This window comes from Nipponia nippon, unplaced genomic scaffold (assembly GCF_047370975.1).
Source record: "Nipponia nippon isolate SJK-2023a ecotype South Korea unplaced genomic scaffold, ASM4737097v1 scaffold_1, whole genome shotgun sequence".
In the NCBI taxonomy this organism is placed as follows: Eukaryota; Metazoa; Chordata; class Aves; order Pelecaniformes; family Threskiornithidae; genus Nipponia; species Nipponia nippon.
The window spans coordinates 10,435,079-10,454,795 of NW_028262290.1; the positions used below are offsets into that span (position 1 = coordinate 10,435,079).

Consider the following 19,717-nt stretch of genomic DNA (forward strand, 5'->3'; position numbering starts at 1 on the left):
TAATAATTGAATTGAGGATTAAGTGCAGCATACTTCCTTTGCAGCACAGTGTGGCTAAAAATTATTAGCGAAAGACATTCAATAGGAATGTGATATATTTGGAAACAAACTACCTACAGCTACATAAAACAACCAACCAAAAAAACCCACACCCAAACCCACCCAAAAACCCCTAGATACCAGTTTTTGTATACCTAGAATCCTACATAGGATTGGGTTCCCGCTGTGGTAGGCATTTTACACTCTGCCCTGGTATGTGGTTATAGCTGTGTGCAGATTTTTTTTTTATTTAGAGAATTTTGGACTAAGAAGAACTAGTTCACGTAAAGATCGTATTTGCAAATATAAAAATACAAAATTGACCTGTGATGTCATTCTGACTTAGATCACTGTCTCCTTCAGGCAGTGGATGTCATCTCTGTATATTGCTTTACTTAGTGATTGCTCTCTTAAAATAATGAATGTTCCCTTCCCTCCTGCTCCCGTATTAGTGATTAAATTTAATTCTATATCAAATCCAATTTGGAAGATTTTTCTAGTCTGTTTGTCCTAGTCTTCTAGACTGTTATCTTTAGGAACAAGTACCATCTTTCTTCGAGTTTTTGTATTTTTCTCCTCCTCAGTGTCCAATTTGCTTCAATATTAAATACAAAATTTTGTCTCTGAATCTCATCATTGTTGACTGTTGTCCTTTTTCCAAAATATTGGTTTCAAATTCTTATACTATCCTGCGTTCAAACTCCAAATAGACAAGTGAATCATTATTTTTTACTCGTCATTGAAGATGGAAAGAACTTCAGTAGAAACGTATGATAACAACTGTTTTGCATAGCATGCAAGCAGAAGCAAAAGCTTTTGACAGTGTTTGCAGAGGAATCTAAGGAGAATCACTTGCTGTGCACTGTCTTGAAAAGGAACACGGAGTTCTTAATAAAATATTAAATTTAAAAATGTTAACTCTTTCTGTCAAGAGGAAAGTGAAGTGAAATCCACTATTTTATTGGGGAGCAAAATAAATTATATTTGCAGTTCTGAATGTTTGAATCCATTGTTCTGCTGCAAATGAAAACCCAGAGATAAATAGTATTAGAAAGCACTTACGTAAATTCTGTGGTTCCAAACTTTCCAGTTTTAGCTACCACACAACTGGTTGCGTGATTTAGGAATATGGTGGTTTTCAGTTAAAAAACAGAAACGCTACATTTTCTTTTGTAACAGACTTTCATGTATTGTTCAACTATAACATTTTGCTTCGTTAAAATTGGGACACTTCAAAACAGAACTATTATATATTAATTGTTTTATCTCTATATGAGTTCCTACTGTAAGCGTGCATACACCGTAACACTGAGCGTTTTGAGCTTACCTAGGAGTGGTACCCTCACGTATGACTATCTCCAGTGCTTAACACTCCAGTTGACCTGGAGCTCCTGCTGTGGGTTTTTTTGGAGCTTCTTAATGCCCAGTGCAATATACTTTAATCATCTCAGCTTTGACAAAAAAGCTCTGCTTATTGGTTAACTTTTCACTCAGTGTTGCTGGTGATGCCCTTCCCTGCTGAGGTACAGGTACACCCTGCTGTAGGAGTAGCTGCCATTCTGCCTTGGTCTGCCAGTCTTCAGATATCAGACCCACAGGAGCTCCAAGCTTTAAGCTCTTTGGGTAGTATGGCTACCCAAGGGTCTCTGCAACAGCTACCAGGCTCAGTTGGGCTGCTATCCTGACAGTAATTCTGAGCGCAAGTTCTCCAGTCTTCAGTGGTTTGAACGCGGATATCATATGGCAAACACTGCCAGCTTCATTAAAACTTGAGATTATTGATCTAACTTTACTTATTTGATGGGAAATTGCCTATGATCCAAATGGGGAAAAAAATGTAGGAAATGATTTAACCGTTTCTCTGTGTGTTCTCCATGGATAGCAGGGAACCATGTACAACATGTTAAGTATGCAGAATATCCAAAACTCACACTTAAGTGAAATTAACTGGATCACTGCGCGGAGTACCAGTATGTAGCTTTTAAGTTTCTTAATTCCACAAGTCTAGACTAATGTTTACTTTGATTTTATATTTTGCTGTATCATAATATTTTTTTCTCATGTTAATTTGATTTCTTACATCTGATTACTAGTGGATAGGGAGAAGTTATGATGCTTAAAAAGGAAGTACCTAGAAATATAATACTAAATTCGTCATTACTTAATAACGTTTTCTTCTGGATTTTGAAACTATTGCAGAAAATTTGAAATTCAGAAAGAGGGAATCCTGAAAATGCATATTTGAATATTGTTATTATTATAAAGATTTCCTTTCAGTCACATTATGTTGCACAAAATCAGATCTTAATCCTTTTTCTTTTGATTTGCTATACTTTGCATCTTCTGTATTTATAAAATTCTGTTGTGGAGTTTGGGGCAAGAGGTTAGTGTGATAATCTGTGTCTATAGCTAGAAGACTACTACTGTGGGAAAACCATAGAAGTTAATAAGCAATTTAGTTGTAGTAGAAACTATAGAGCTATAGCAGAAGCATCTGCTAGCTATTTCTTGCTTTTTTTTTCAAAATATATTACAGTTTGAATAAATGCTTTGTCCCTTGCAAAACTAAAATAGCATTTTTCTTTTAGCGCTGTCACTGCTACTCTACTCTGCCTTCTGAGCATTTTCACTTCAGTTCTTTAATTCGTCTTGAAGGGGTTGAATGATCTCAGACCTTCCTGCAGGCTGAATATGTTGTATCTGCAGTTTTTTCCAGCCTGTGAAACTACTTATTTTGTGGGTTTCTTTTTAAATATTACAGCGTATTCTGTTGATCAGTGAAGTAAATACTTAAAGATTGTTTATTTGCTGTTATTGTAGGCATTGGATCAAGACAGAACTGCACTACAGAAGGTGAAAAAATCTGTGAAAGCAATATATAATTCGGGGCAAGGTAAGACATTGTTTTCAGTTTTAGATGAGAACCTAAGCATTTGATTTCAAGTTTGAGAAGAGTCTTGCAATTTATCCTGTTGAAGTGTATACCATAAGAGCTGCTTATCTGTTTAGGAGTGTTTGCATTTTAAAGTTTTTCTTTCTTTGCTTCTGATTATACATCAAATTAATGTGTTCCCCAGTTCTTTCACCCTTCTGTTCCTTCTCAAAGGCCTCTAGGAGAATTCCCATGGGTAAATTTTCCTGCTGTCATAACATTTCAAGCAGTTACCTTCAACTATTCAATCTAGGCAATGTCCTAGACTGAATTTATGAAGTGCACTTCTAAATGAAATAAGAATGAGAACTTATTAAAAAGTTTAAAAAATAAATAAATAAAAAGAAATATCTACAGATAGATGTGTTTGTTCCTTCAACGCTTGGCTCTCCCCTCGTAACATGTACAATAAAAATCTCTTTTCTTAGATAAAATAGTGGAGATTTATCATTATTTTGCTTGAAGACACTGTTGATAGTTTATTGGAGCTGTAGTAATAACTTTGATGAGAGGATAGGTGGCTGGAATATGAATTGATAAACAGTTTGAGTTCAGTAGCAAATGATGATCAAACACAGATCAATATACAAATTAGGTTTTAAAAATGTTCTAAAGCATACCTGGCTTCTACCTCTGTTTCTCTTAATATCTAAAAACTATGTCAAAGGCAGGTAGGGTGACAGAACTGTACACCTTCCAATAACCATCTGGTTGTAAAGACTGGATTTTAGAAAATCCCAGTTCCTATTCCCTAGCAATAATAATCAGTTTAGCAAATATTTTCCTTATGCAGAGCTGCTTCTGAGTGGTCTGAGTTTGTGTTGTGCTGTGTGTGCTGTCCCATTAACTTGTGTTTATGGAAGTGTGCGGGTTTTTTAATATGTTGTAGATTCTTAAATTTTTTCTTTTGCCAGTTACTAATATTGTTGCTCTACTAGCACCATGTTTTAATTAGCTTTTCTGTAACTTCAGTTCATGGTGAATGTTTTCCCATTAGACTGTGAAGCCGGATAGAAAGTGAGAATGGTGTTTGGTACATGTGTATTTAGTCTTATGCTTTTAAAAGTATTCAGATGTCCAAGCAGCTTTTTCATTTGAAAGTAGCTACTTACTGAATTTCAAAACTGATGAAAATTGAAATGTGTTCTGCCTGTTTTGAAATATATAAATGATACTCCAGATTTTACCTATCATTTGATTTGAGTCTTGTAATAGAAGTAATATTGTTTTCAATGCCTGTAAGTAAAAGCAATAGAGTAAAATCAATAGAAGGTTGGTTAATGGTTTTAATTGGCTGCCTCTGCACTTAAAAAGGACCAGAGATAGTTAGGTAGCTGTTTTCCTCTTTTTTTTTCTTTTTTTTTTTACTCTTTTTGAACAAGTCTTGTTTCAAAGGTGCAAGTTAGCATGAATTCTTTTGGATAAAGAAAGCAGTATACGTAATACTCTAGCTCCCTCTTCAGAATGCCGTTGTGATAGGTTACATTATAATTTGAAAAGATGTGCACAGGAGGCAATTCATGCAGTAATTGATAAACATAAACTAGGGTTCATAAAAGCAGCACTAAAAGCATGTCTTATACATGTGAAACCTTGTAAAAATAAATATAAAAATAAAGTGGCTAAATTTAAACTCAAACTCATTATCATAGAATCATAGAATGTCCTGAGCTGGAAGGGACCCGCAAGGATCATCGAGTCCAACTCCTGTCCCTGCATAGGACAACCCCAAAATTCACACCATATGTCTGAGGGCATTGTCCATTTTGCCTGCTTGTACAAAGAGAATTGCTAAGCCAGCTATTTTCTTGTGCTTCAGAGATGAAAGTGGATTTTGCTGACGTTTAACTTCATGTAAAACATACTAAAACTAGCTGTAAAATGTATTGTTGTTTATCAGTTCAAGTAAGAGTTAAGTGTTTCAGTTTTTGTATTTCAAAAGCAAGCCTCTAACTACCTTTTGAAAACTCAAAATTGGAATTTTGTTTTACAAATTTAATTGTTTGCTAGAAGGTGAGACCATATTTAAACTAGTAAAGTAGGAAATGTTTTTTTAAAACTCCCCTGCTTCACGATCTCCTTTGAGAACTCTAGCTGGACTGGTGAGAAATGGTTATTCAGGGGCAAAAGAAATTCTTTTCTCCTCGGTTCAGTCATCCAATCCATACTCTACCAGAAGTCATAGCTAGGATTTTTTGGGTTGTATTGGGGGTTTTGTTTTGGTTTGGTTTTTTGCCTGAAGTAACATTTGAACAGTGACCTTCACACAATGCCATCTCTCGTACACAATTCTTCAGAAAAACCTAGCCCTCTGGTATGTTGGTTTGTTCTTCTTCATTGCTGAATCATGAACCACAAGGGATTTTCTTCTGTTACGAAGAAAGCTTAAATGTCACCCAAATACTTTTTGCTTTTTTATGCACAAATCTCACCCATTTGTCCTATTTAGATTTAGATCTGCTGCTGTGGAAATGAAAGCATACCAGCACAGAAATGTGGAAATCCCTTAGAAAGTTCCCATCCCTTTTCCCCTATCTGAAAGTTCTGTTTGGGAAAGTACTGTTTATGAAAACCAGTGAGACATACAAATTGGTACCTCTTTCTCACCACTTCCTCCTTATCTGGCTCGCTGTTTATTGCTGGCATGATGGATTGCATCTGTAACCAAGAACCCATCTAATGTGAATGGTGCTTGAACTTAATGGAGAATCTGTTCTGACTAGCTTTCCTATAACATTTGGATTGAATTGTAACAGCAGTAGATTGCACAATTAGTTTTGTTGTAGATTTTTCAATAGCTCTTTTCCATTAGTTGCCTGGTACAACTCCCAAATATAGCCAAAAGAATTTACACAATGGAGAAATAAAAACATGAAATCCATGCAAGACCAAAGGTACTGAGTCAGACCAGCAGTGCACGTGGTCTCCTGCAATGATCAACAGCAGATGCTTGAGGAAGTGAAAAAACAGTGCAAAGACTGAGTGATATTTATTTATTTATTTAAACATTTTCTCAGCTCACAATGATATGAAGGCCAAGAATTACCTGAGTCAGGACTGATGCCGTGATACTAGATACTTCTTAATGGAGTTTTACAATTCATTTTGTCTAAGGAATTTAAATTCATGTAAATCGTTTATAGTCTTGCATTAATCTAGTTAAATGTACTCTTGCTCCCTTGTGAAGTTGTTCCATGCATGCTTTTCAGGCCTCAGGTCCCCTGAGGAGCAGACTGGCCCTGTCCATATCTCAAAGCATTGTTCTCAAGCCCACCAGAATGACTCATTTGATGGGAAATTGAGGGACTTTTGCATGTTCTACATGAGAATTTGTAGGGGGCTTTGAAGTCTCAAAGCTTGCTAGAGTAGCGTTGGAGGACTTCTTGGTGGATTAATCCAAACTTGATTCAGTGTCACCCATTCTACCTGTTGAAATAGGTTTCTGGATTGAGTTGTTTCTGCAATCACCCACAATATCCCTCTTCTGAACTCAGCAGCCCTAGGGGGTTTTAAGGGTGGCTTTTTTGTTTGTGGTTTTTTTTTGTTTTTTTTTTTTGTAGAAACTGTCACATACATTTAATCATCCTTACTGTCTTTCTCCAAAATGTCAGCATAGACTTTCTTTTTCAAAACAGGGAAGAGGAGTGAATTTTGGGTGACAGTGGCAGGAACTGCACACAATATTAAGGGTTTAAGCACGCTATGGCAATGTTTTTACGTTGCTCTCTTGCATGCTTTGTTTCTTAATAATTTCTGATGTTCAGCTTTGTTTTGCTTGGTACTGAATGTTGAGGTGATATAACTCCAGAACCTTTCTTTATAATGTCTAGTTACACAATAATTTCTTAAAGTTGGTAGTGCTTTCCCTCATGTGTTACGCTGCCTAATGCACGTTTTCATGCATTGGCCATTCAACGTGGGATTCCTCATCTAACTTGAGAGCTACGCAGATGCGAGCCTGTTGCCATAGACTCCATCCACAATTAATGGATGTATGTGGAGACTTCTAGGGTGAGATACGTCTGACTTCCTCTGCAATTAGATTAGGATGAGCTGAACCGTAACTTTTCCTATGCTGAATGTAAGGGTAGACCCCAAGCTCCAATATGGATATCCTTGTTGTAGAAGTCTGTGTTTGGACAGATTAATCTCACCTTTGGAGTCAGCTTTTGTTTCTATTGCCCTGAATAATTTATAATATTGTATGGAAAAGAAGAACAGAGTTTATCACTATGAATCTTATTTCCTAACTCATTTATATGTTGTTAAACGATGTGGGCCTTATACAGGACTTCACTGGTGACCTCCTTCTGTTGGGAAAATTGACTCTTTATTCCTTCCTTTCCCCCACCTCGCCTTTTTGACCTGTTTTCCCTCCTTGGGAGGCTCATGCCTGTTACCCTTTGTTTGCTTAGTTCCTTTTAGTGTTTTGGTGAGGGACAGACCTTTTCAGAAATCCAAACAGATAATTTAATGTGGATTTCCTCTCCCCACATGCTTGTTGATCCCCGGGGCGGGGCACTTTTGTGAAGTAAAAATTTCTTTTTTACAAAACCTGTGTTTCTTGTTCAGCATTTTGTATTTATTCACATGTCTACCAATTCTGTTCTGCACTGTAGTTTCTACAAATTTGCCTGAGGAATATACCAGCATTACTGCTCTGCTGATGCGTACTTGAATTCTTAGTTCTCGGGAGCTCTTATTAAAAACAGCTATTATATTTACTTCTCATTCTTCCTGTATAGCTATTATATTTGCTTCTCATTCTTCTTCATTGAGGCTGTTATAAATAAGAGGCTTTACTTTACAGCTATATCGTTTGCCTATTTTATTCTTCTGTACCTGGGTCTAAGTGACTTGCCATTGCTCATTTTGTCAGCTTTTATGAATTCTACTGTTAGCACTTAGATTTGGTATAAATCCTCTGAAGCAGGGTTGAAAGAAAATTCTTCCATGAGAACTCCTTCAAGCATGTCAGCGATGAACACAGAGTGAAAAATAAGTCATTTACCTTTCTGGGCTGGCTTATCTCTCAGTGCTCTTATACCGTGATGATCTGGAGAACATTGCAGACTCGCTGAGATGCTCCTTGCTCTGGAAATCTTTGAAAGAGGCTTTCATTACTTTTCCCTTCAGCAATCTCAGTCCAGAAGGCTTTATTGTTATCAAGTCCAGATAAGAATATGGTGGACAATTTTTTTTTTCTTTTCTATTATTTTTTCATTAGATTTCAGCTTTGTGAAGGATGAAATGAGAAAGGATGCTTTCTTATTTCAAATAACTTCTTTTGCCATCCTTTTTAACTTTGCCAGCTTTCTTGCTTTTTCTAAAGTCTTTGAGTCTTTTTTCATGTGTATGCTTTTCCATTCATAAATGCAGTTTGGCTCTGACCTTGGTTATTTTTCCTCTGGCTACCCGTGGAACAAAGCTGTTTTATAACTGCAACATAAAAATAGTTTCAAGTTGATCAGGATTCTGAATCGTGATTCTTAACCAGACTTAACCAGATATGCAGAGGTGATTCTCGGTAATTTAGATGTTCTTCAGGTTTCTTTGGGTGTAATTTAAGTATAATCAGTGACAAGAAAGAGTTGTGTTTGTGCATTTTTTTTTTTTTGTTCTGTAAACTATTTAACTTTTTTTTTCGTTCTTCAGTGTTTGCAGGGTAATATATCTGAACAAAACTGTTTTAGACAAAGGAAATCTAAGGCTTGAATTCTAGTGATGTGTTTTCTAGCTCAAATATATAAAGGATGTTCTTTAACCTTTCTTCACAGTATTTGTTCTTCCGTTTCCTTACTTAATATGCACAAGTAGACATGAATTTCACTGGATTCAGAAGCATATGCATTTTGGTAACTTTTGAATGGGAAATAAACACAGCACTTAATGAATATTGTGGGTTTCAATGAAAGAGTACAAATTCTTTGTATGCCTTGGGAATTTGATCTAAGTCTTCTGTCTTTGTCCTGGGAAGAGTTTACCACAGACTGGCTTTGGGCATAGACAACTTCAGGTGACTGCCTGGGGCAGCGGAACAAGGTAGGATTCAGCCCTGGGAGTCCTTAAGCCTGAGCTTCTGCAGTGCTTTGGGCTCAGAGCAAGAGTGCTCCCTGCTTCTGGTGAGTACTGCGGTGTAGCAAAAGGCTGCTGTAAGCGGCTGTGGCTGTCATTCCTTCCTCAGTTGCTTGGATTTGTGTCTTCAGATGCATTTGTATTATTTCCTCCTCTTAACACATAATCCTCAATATACGCATTTTTAGCGCGGAAGTGAGGATTGCTGCAACATTGCTGCACAACGAGCCCTACCAGGGTTTTCTAAAAACAAATGTAAAAGTGAGGATTGCTGCAACATTGCTGCACAACGAGCCCTACCAGGGTTTTCTAAAAACAAATGTAAATTCTGTTCTGAGTGTTTCTCAGAGTTAGAATAGAATATTTCCTTTGGAAGGGACCTACAATGATCATCTAGTCCAACTGCCTCCAGTTGAAGGTGTGAATTGTGGAGAAGAAAAGATGCATCTTTCAGCTCAGAAAATAACACTGCTGTATCCAGTCCAGTATGTTGCTTCATACTACATCTGCTGTTCTGTAGCAGGGCCCTCAACGTGGGCGCAGGTGCCATCGGGGAGGGGATGATTCCCTACTCGCAGCCCCTTTGAAGGGAGCTCCCTTTGTCAATGGGAGAAAAGCCCATCCTCAAATGCCCGTGATCCTGGCACCTCTCGGGAAGCTGCTGGAGGAGGAGGATGTCTGTCTGGGGAAGCTGTTCTATTTTCATCACAGTACTGAGCTTTGTTTACGGCATTGAGAAGACATGAGCCAGTTCTAGAAGGCAAACATTATCCTTTGTATGTACTGCTGTCAGTGCTCATGTCTCCCTCTCTAGGGTTATTAAAGTCCTTCCTACAGTACTTGTATTTAAGGAAGTAAAGATCAAGCCATGCACGTCATGGCTTGCTTTATGCAAAGGAAAGTCTATTAGGACACTAGAAGTCATTTCTGTGTTTGCATGAGGCACCTGCAAGGAGATTAAAGCCTGTTCTTTGCTCCAAGCGTGTCGGGTTTCATCTATTGCATTTTGGCATAGGCTACGTTGCAGATTTTATTTTTCACCTATGTACCTTTAAGGTCAAGTAGGGAACTATCTTACCTCTTCAACAGAAAATATTTCTTCTCCTTTTGCAAGACTTACGTTGATACTTTATATAAAAATTGAAGATCTGTTATTCTTACACAGTATTTGAATTTTGTGTGTACATGTGTGGTAACTGCAGAAGTATTCCTTTCACATCGTAATCAAAGCCTCATTTCTAGATTTAGGTGATTTGCGATCTGGGATTCTTGAGAATTTCCTATATATTGTTCTAGGACAATGATCTGCTTCCTGCTTCCTCTTTCTGACCGGGAATTTCTCTTGCCTTTCCACAGATAAAGGAAACGGTCGTCTTCAGCTCTTTTTCAGCTCTTTACACAATTATTATTGAAAATGCGCTATGAAACACCACAACGCTTAAAATTAAAATGCTAGGAAATATGGTGGGGTTAGAAGTACTTCACAGGCAAGGACAGGGGTTCCATGAGCTAGCAGGTTTCTTTCCAACCTTGTTCCATTATCCTTCCTTTTCCTTCAGCACAGTAGGGTACATTTCAGCTTTATTAGCTCAGAACTGTGTAAGCCAAAGCTCCTTCTTAGATAAAGTCTTCTGTGTATATTTATGCAACAGCTTTTACATCAAAACAAAATGCATATTTTATTATTATATGGTGGTTTCCTTGGTTTTAATGCTAAGCTATTTGATTAAAACCGTATGCTTTTGGAACAGTTTTATTAAAAACATACTGTTTGAGTTACAACCCGTATTAACATATGATTAAATATTTGGCCTTTTGAAAACCTCAGTGTTAATTTTAGAATGTAACTTGTCTAATGTGTGGGGCTTGGGTTTTGTTTTTGGTAAATAAGCACTATGATTTTTTTCCTTTTTTTTTCCTTTTGTCTTCTAATAGGTTTTCACTTTTTTTTTGTTGGAGCTTTAGTGCATTGTTGTTTTGAGTACCTGTAATACCTTGAAGTGTTATTGTTTAACTCTTCGTCAGCTCTTAGTTAATGTCAAAGTAGATTGTGAGACACTATCCATGAGCCTTGTTTAAGTGATGTCTTTTTTTTTTTTTCTTTTTCTTTCTTTGCAGTTCCCCCCCCCCCCCCCCCCCCTTGTAATTCGAATACTCTCAGGCAATATGACAACTTGAAGAATATAAAACTTGCAGGTCTTTTGGGGAAAAACATGGTACCTATTGGGAACTCTACTCTCTTTCCACCCCTTCGTTCATCGAACAGAACTTGTTCTAGTTGGAATAGCTCTGTGGTTTTGTGTTTGTGGCTTACAGAAAAAAACATAGTAAGACTAGGAAACTTGTTAAAGTGAAATGTTGATTTAATTAATACCAACAATATTCCTCTAAGAGAGATGAAGAGGGATAAAGTGTGTCCCAAAGGGCTGTAGTGGCAAATTTTCTACTTAAAGATGCTAAAATAGAAGTAACAAAAAATATGCAAACAGATGCCAGAAAGGAAAGTAATAGAAGCAGGAAAAACATTTCAGGCACAATGGTCTGTAATTCAGAATTTCCTTCATCCTTGAGTTACGGATTTTGCTTGCTTTCACTGGCTTCAGTTTCATCTTCTTCGTTCTGACCTCTCTGTACGTCCAATTTGCTATGAAATATATTCAAACAAGTCTTATACCAATATACAAGTATATACCAATATACCTTCCATTCTGTGGGATAACTCAGTTTTACAAAGGAGGTGAAAAGGGAATCTTTTTCTGTAAGACACGTTTCTGCTTTTAAACTTGCAGTCAGATTCAGACTTAGTCTCCTTAGTTTTGTATCTGGTACTGTTGACTTTGTGTTCTGCAAAAGTGTCCTACATTACAATAAATAAAAAGTTTGCATTACAGTAGACAACTCTAAATTCCTATGTTTACAAAATGAGCACATGTACTTATATTGTTCGATTGATCTTTTATTGATCGTATTACTTTATTAATAACTACAGAGCTTTTTTCATTGATGTATTACAAATTCAGGTGACTGATTTAAAAGAAGCATATATATGTTTATTGCTAAATACGTCTTTTTAATATTAAAATTATTGTAATTTTCAGTAAACGTGTTAACTTCTGGCTTTTTTGAAAGTACTGTTTGTCAGTTGGTTTGTCACTATATTGCAATACATAAGCTTAAAATAATAATTGACTGTCTACAAGAAAAACTTTCTGACTTTTAATTTCTCTTTGCAGATCATGTTCAAAATGAAGAAAACTATGCACAAGTACTTGATAAATTTGGAAGTAATTTTTTAAGTCGGGATAATCCAGATCTTGGCACGGCTTTTGTAAAATTTTCCACGCTTACTAAAGAATTATCAACGCTGCTGAAGAACCTGGTGAGGAGTTTCAAACTTTCTTATTTTTTTAGTTTTTCCCACAATAAAGTACAATACAACAACTTCATGATCCTGATGACTGATGATAATTTTAGAGATGCTTTCAGGTTTTTTTCCAAAACCACAATAATTTCTGCAGAGATTATCACTAAAGGGTGTTATTACACACTCACTGTGTTTGAGTGTTAATTGGCAGTTAAGAAGAAAAATATAAATGTTGAGACATCACTTGAGGCATCATTCTGAAGTGATTGACAGTGTTATATATCTCTTCTTATGGACCTTAATTTTAAATCATTACCTGACTTGAAGTCTTTCCAGTTAAAAATCCAATACCATTAGTTATGTTATGGCTTCTTTGTCGTACCTCAAAAAGAGAAACTTTCACTTTTTGGAAGAAAAATAACGATTTGGGGAGCATGCTTAAATGGTGTTAACAGTCTGTTCTCCCTGTGGTATACAAAGCATCCATTGCTCAAATAGTAGGCTTATGAAGGTGGTTTAAAGGTTTGTCTCATGTGAAGTTTGTCTTAGGCCTTTTAATTCTGAAAGCTGGATAATAAAACTGTAGTCGTAGCAAATATCTTTGAATACTGAAAGTAATGAAGCCACGTTTCTTGTGAAATCATGTTGCATGGGTTTGATAGCTGTTATATTCAGAAAGCGATTGCTTCAGTTTTATGTTTTTCTTATAGTTGGACTTATCTCCAAGCTTTTTGGTGTGTAAAGCATAAGCAATATTACAGGCTTTCTTTCCTAGAGTCCCCAGCACGAGCACAACTGCTTTAGGTCATGTCAAAGGTCCATGTAGCCAGTACCCCGGCTTTGACAGTTGCCCAAGAGTGAATTTTTAGGGAAGAGTATAGGAGGAGAGCAAGCATAGGGATAACTTCTGTGCTGTGGTCATGAAAACGGTGTTCAGCTCACAGATGTTGGACCTGGAGGCAGTATCTTTTGCTTTGTAGTCCTTGTTAGGTATTACTTCCATGAATTTGTCTAAGGATTTCTTGAATGTATGCTGTGCTTGGCACAGAATATGGTGGATTCCTCCAGAGTGCTAAAATGAACTGCTCTCTGAAATGTCAGTTCTATTTCTTTTGAACCTGATCCTTTCATTTGTTGTTCCCCGGTTCTTATATCTTACAAGAAATGTAAGAATTTCCCTATTTTTCCCAGGAATTTACAGATAGCTATTATTCTTCCTTTCCCTCCCTCTATTACTTTCTTGCTAAGTCTTAGTTATTCCATAACTTGGATTGTCCTTGTTGGTCCTTTCTGCATCGCATCTTAGTACAATTGTGCCCTTTTCTGAAATGAGGGAGGACAAATGTGAAGATGGTTCCGTTTCTTATTCCCTTTTCTGAAGGCTGATTGCTTTATGATTACTTGAGCATTGAGCTTGATGTTTTCAACGGATTCTATATGGTAACTTCAAGGTATTTTTTCCTTGAGACATTTTTCTTGATGATTGTTATTTCATAAGCATGCTTCTCTATGCAGTTTTTTTCTCCTTATGCATCACTTTACACTTTTCAGCATAGACTTCAATCTTTAATTTCATTCCCTCCGTAGTAAGTGTTACAATGTTCTTATGCAATTCTTCATACCTGGCTTTTGCTTTACTACCCAGAATAGCTTAGTATCAGCAGACATTCTCACCTGGCTCTGCACTCCTCTGAGATTCACTTACAAACATCTCGGACTGCACAGGCCCTAACACCACTGAAAACAGGGTGTCTGTCACTTCTGACCTCTCACGCTTGTGCTTATTTCTGCCTTCTGAGTCTTGCCTCCTCTTCATCACCTACTTACTCATCTAAGAATGATCACACTTATCCTAATGAAGCTTGGTTTCTTTAAGAGCTTTGCTCCAGCCTATTACATGGATCATCCTTTCTTTGTTTCAGTGTTGGCAGTTTTGAAGACCAGTAGTTATGTGAGGGACCTGCTTTCCTCTGTAAAGATTTCTGTCATTCTGGTTATTTTAGCTTCCTTTAAACTTAATTTAGCACACAATTAAAAATAAGCATGTTAAAATGTGTGTTAAAGTGCAGTTTGAGGACAGTTTGGGACTAGAACTCAAGTTTGTTAGAAGCTCTCTGGACCTCATCGTTCCTTGCAGGGCTTCCACAGAAATTTGTAACTTCTTTCAACTGGCAAACAAGTGGGGGATTATTTATTTACTTACAGTAGTGCTGATCAAGAGGAAAAAGCTCTTTTAACTTAAGAAGCCACACTCATGCAAAACAACATTATACTATTTCAGCTAGACTATGAAGCGTTATTTATCTAAAATCTTGTTGACAGGATTTAAAATAGGCTATTCCCTAATTTACTTTATTCAGCAGTCTCAAATAGACAACAAGCTTATTTTACGAATGTATGTGTTTTAAAAACACTTATTTTTCACCTTTCTTCTCTCCAAGATAAATAATTCTTCTTTTTTGACCCACTCTTGTTCTTAAGCATCATTCTGATTAATACAGAAAGAAAAAGATTTTTATAATATTAAAATAAAAGTTGAGGTCCAGTGAAAAAGCAGTTGAGAGGAGGACAGTAAAACGTCACTGATAAAGCCCCACAGTAGCTGCTGAGGCTTATGTTAATAAAATTAATTGAAAAAATGGCGGTAGGTACTAAGATGAATGGCAAGCTAATAGGCTTTTTTTTTACATAGAGCAGATTGTTGCTGCCTTATTTAATAAATGTACAATAAAATAATGAATGGTCTTCAAAGACAGGAAGACGAATAAGGAATAGAACTACACAGTAGGCAACAAAAATACTTCAAAAATTTGGATCCATTTTCATTAAATCTTTTGAACTTTAATTATGATTCATTAAATACTTTCCTATGAGTTGTGATATTATGCATATTTCATGAGAGGGAGGTTACAGAATAATTTATTTTCTTCTGTGTGAAGGAGTTAGAGTGATCGCTTTGAGAGTGATCTTCACTTAATTGCTGTGATCATTTACTATGAAGTAAAGCCAGCAATTTGTATTATATATACAACTCTTGGAAACCATAATTTTGAAATTATTGTTCTGCACACAAGGTCAAAAGTAAAAGCATATCCATTAATCATTTTAACAAAACCAAATAAGTTGCTATGCAAACTTACTATAAACTGTTGATGTTATCACTAAATACAACATCTGAAACTTAAAAAATATAAATATCATGTTATATTTCTGAGTGTTTTTTTAAGATTATAAGAATGACACACAATGACAACTTCTGTAACATTTTGTAAAGGTAATTACATTGTGATTGGCCATTGTCGACACTGGTCTACGTTTTCAGCAATCTCTGAGTGTCCCACCAGAATCGGCTTCTCTACTTTTTACTGCTTCTACCTCCTTTCCTGTTCCAGGTTTCATTCTTTATGCAGTAATTCATTAGAATAGTGCATTAAAAAGCTGTATGAAGATCTGGGTATGTGAAACTGAGTGTCTCAATATCTTTAAGCTGATCTAGATGAGCTTTTGGAAGAACATTTGGAGCACTTGCAGATTACTTGTTGTTTTTTTGAAATTTTGCATGGTGCTTGGCTTTTTCCAAATGTTTAAAGCCTGTATTTTCCCACCTCCCTTTCCTGTAAATGTCCTCAGCTAATCTTTGCGGGCCAATTATCTTCTGTTCACATCCCTCCTCTCCAAATTATCATATGTATTTCCATCTGTTAAGGTTGTTTTTTTCCTTTATTTTGCTCTAGATATGAGCAAAATTTTTGCTTTGTTTTGCTTTGTTATCAGACATGTTTCCAATTCATTTGGGCTACTGTTTCATCAAGTCTTCAACTATGTAATAAATGATTCCAGAATCTTACCATATTGGAGTAATACACTGCTATTTAGAGTTTTTTTTTCCTAGTTGACATACTATCTGGCTACTGTTCAGTAATTTCAAGCCAAGTATTAGTGGCTTGAATTGGTTGTCCTTAACAGATACACTTGGAAAAATGAAAAAAAGCTACAGTAATGTACTGTTGTTTATGCCTGCCCTGATAACTGCTTTAAGTCTGCCATGTCCACCCGTGTTGCAGAAATATGTGTTCTCTCTCTGTTTTTATGAACTAGGCTGGGATTAAAATCTTTTGATTATTCTTTCTCAGAATTCACATTTGGGATGTGAACTTCAGTTAAGGTTGTTAAGTGGAGACTGATTGAAATGGTTGAGAATAAAAACAGTAATACGTTTTCTTTAATCTGTGTATTGATAAAGTAGGTATTACCTCAATCACTTGTTGGCTTAACATTCATAATTCTTTTCCTTCTTCAGCAAAATTGACATTGCCAGGGAGCTGTTAGTTGTGATGTATTGAGATAAAAAAACCAAGAGGACAAATCGTGAAAAGGCATAATCCTCTACAAATTCCCAGGCTCCTTTTGTTTCTGTTATGAAATCATATGGGGGGGGGGGGGGGGATGGGCAAATGTTTAAGCTGAGAAGAAAGAAAAACAGAACCTAGCTCTTTAAATAGAATCAGAGCTTAGACTGTTCACTATAAACTCCTTTAGTGAAGCCAGGTAAAGAAAAAAATTTGGGGGGTTTTAATCACTGAAAGTGATGAGGTTGCTTTTTTGTTTCATACAGAATTAATATTTGAGCACTAGTTATGTTATGGCAATTAAGGAGAAAATCCCCTCTCAGATCTTGATCTTTTAAGCAGTGAAGAACCTTTGCTCTGTGTTCATGCTGTTGTTTGAGGCTGCAGCTCAGGGTGTTCTAGTGGCTGTCCTTCCTCTTGCTTTGAATACATTTTGAATATAAGATTTTGTGAATTTAAAAAATACAGAATATTGACACATGAAACACTTGTCAAGATACCTTGAATATGAAGATACAAGTGTGTGTCATATGTTTTCTGAATTTGAATCCATCTCATGCTAAGAATAATAATCAGTTATGATATCTGCAAGCTGTCTAAAAAGAACAAAACTTGAGGGGTGGCTGACAAGCTCTCAGGTGATAATTAAGTAGCTGTATAATAACCTGTGTTCAAAAAATCCACCTTCTCCTCTGTCATGCTGAGACCCCAGTGCTTTCCAGAGGATAACGCACACCAAGTTTGAGCACCGTGCTTTGTAGGACTGCTTTGTGTCTTCGTTAGAACAACGGGTGCCTGAACTGCACTCGAGCTCTGGTGGCCCGGTTTGGCAGTAATCTCTAGGGGACCTTACAGAAATCCTTTCTGCCCAGGAGATTTGGAGAACGAAGCAAGTCTGTTTTTGTTTTGTTGTTTTTTTTTTTTTTTTTCTTTTCCGTTAAGGACTGATGGTGAATCTAATGAAGGAAAATACACTATTTTATATATAGTGGGTGTAGTTATTGTAAATAATGACACGGTACAAGAAGTTGCTTGTAAATTGGTAAGAGGCCCTGGCTCATAAAACAGCAGCGAATGCACACAGGTCGTGTTGTTTCATCGTGACTTTATTTTATGCCTATGAAAGACGTAAACCATGATACAAGACTGAGATGTCTTTGAATTTTTTTTTCTTTTACAGGCATGTATTTAAAATTGCATAATGTCACTTTTGAAAAAACTAGTATTTAATTTTTCATACATGTCTTGTGAATATATAAGGAGTTGGTGAATGGAATGTTATACCTGGAGAACCTGTTTTAGTGATCATTTTGATATTCTCATCTGTATGGATCGTTTATTTCACAGAAGTCCCTTAAAAATTAGTTTCATGGTCTAAGATATGCTCAGAAGACCTTATAGGAGAGGGGAGCTAGGCCATATATGTATGCAGATTAAAACCATTAATGTAACACTTCCCTACTCCTTTGGTTTACAAGCAGAGGATGTGCTGTCTTGCATCCTTCTCATCGTTCTCCCTATCCTTCCTTAGCAAGGAACTAAAGCATTCATGAAGTATTTTTAGGGAGAAATGAAGGGAGGGAGTAGACTTTTCACTAGACTGGAATAATACTGATATGCGTATCTTTCCTGTGGTCATGACTCTTCAGGAGCCATACACACCATATGTGTTCAGATAGGATCACAGCAGTAGGTTTTACTGCCCCCAGACTGGCAAAGACAAACGGAACGTTTCCACAGACATGTAATCAAACAGTCATGGACTTAACGAGGTGAAATTTAAACTCGCAAGAGCTTAAGCAGATGTCAGATTTCCACACTGGACAAAGAGAGGAACAGTCTTCCTAAATAGTTGGGAATAATCGAAGAGCTGGTGACTCTCTCAGTTCCTTTTGCCCATGGTTGAATTAACATGTGCCTTGTGTGTTATCTGCCTGTAGCACAGCAGGTCCTTGCTTCTTACTCAGGAGGCTGTAAGAAACTTTTGTTCCAAAAATGTATTTGCTTCCTAAATAATTAAGCAATATTCAAATGTTTGCTTCGAGAGACTGAAGATTGCCTTTAGGTGCTTTCAGAACTTTGGTTATATGCTATTTTTAAAATTCTGGTTTTATATCACCCTATATAAGTAAAGATTAATTATAATGCTTCTATGTCTGATGCAAGTGAATGTTTATCAATTCTTCCCAGTCTTAAATTTACTATTCATTTAGAAATTTTGAGGTAATTGCAACTTCATTAGTGAAGTTCACAGACTTGTTGGCAGTAGTTTGATAAGATCATAATTAATCTTTTTGAATGATAACAGTATAATGTTTTTCTTTCTAGCTCCAGGGTTTAAGCCACAATGTTATTTTCACTTTGGATTCTCTCTTAAAAGGAGACTTAAAAGGTGTTAAAGGGGTAAGTGTTGAAAACTAGTTTTTTATTTAGGGAAATGTTTTCAGGTTCAGCTGTCTTGTGACTGTTTTCCATTTACCCATGAGATTATTTCTTATGTTGGCATCCATTAATATTCTGTATGTAGTCCAAAGAACAAATTAAAAAATGGTGTGACTGTGACGCTTCTTCAGAATTTCATTGTAAATTCCTGTCTTAAGGTGCACAGGAAAGCAATACTTCGCAAAATTCAAAAATAGTATTTTTTCCAACTGCTGTCTGAAAAGTTTTAAAAGAAAACAGTATTTTTTGTTGCCATTTATAACTTGATAACTAGAAAGACAAAGTTTTAAAAATGTTCTAAGCAAATTTTCTGTTTCCTAAGGACCTCAAAAAGCCTTTTGACAAAGCCTGGAAGGATTATGAAACCAAATTGTAAGTATTTTTCTCCCTCTTGTTTTTTTCTTTTTTCCTTTTTTTTTTTTTTTTTTCCCTCCTTCCCTTTCCTTTCTCCTCCTGGTCCCAAACTATGTGTTGTATCTGTGGATGTAAATGTGAGTATCAGCAAGGCATCTCTTT

The 19,717-nt window shown here is 36.3% G+C and overlaps 1 protein-coding gene across 5 annotated transcripts in view; it reads left to right on the forward strand.

Annotated features, from left to right (window-relative positions):
* Positions 1–19,717, forward strand: part of ASAP1 (ArfGAP with SH3 domain, ankyrin repeat and PH domain 1) — a 182,080-nt gene that overhangs the window by 100,687 nt on the left and 61,676 nt on the right. For all 5 annotated transcript variants that reach the window (XM_087745946.1, XM_087745974.1, XM_087745965.1 and 2 more), the window contains 4 exons: positions 2,860–2,932; positions 12,280–12,425; positions 19,088–19,162; positions 19,524–19,573. In XM_087745946.1, the coding sequence (XP_087602072.1) occupies positions 2,860–2,932; positions 12,280–12,425; positions 19,088–19,162; positions 19,524–19,573 (344 nt within the window). The remainder of the gene's footprint in view (positions 1–2,859; positions 2,933–12,279; positions 12,426–19,087; positions 19,163–19,523; positions 19,574–19,717) is intronic.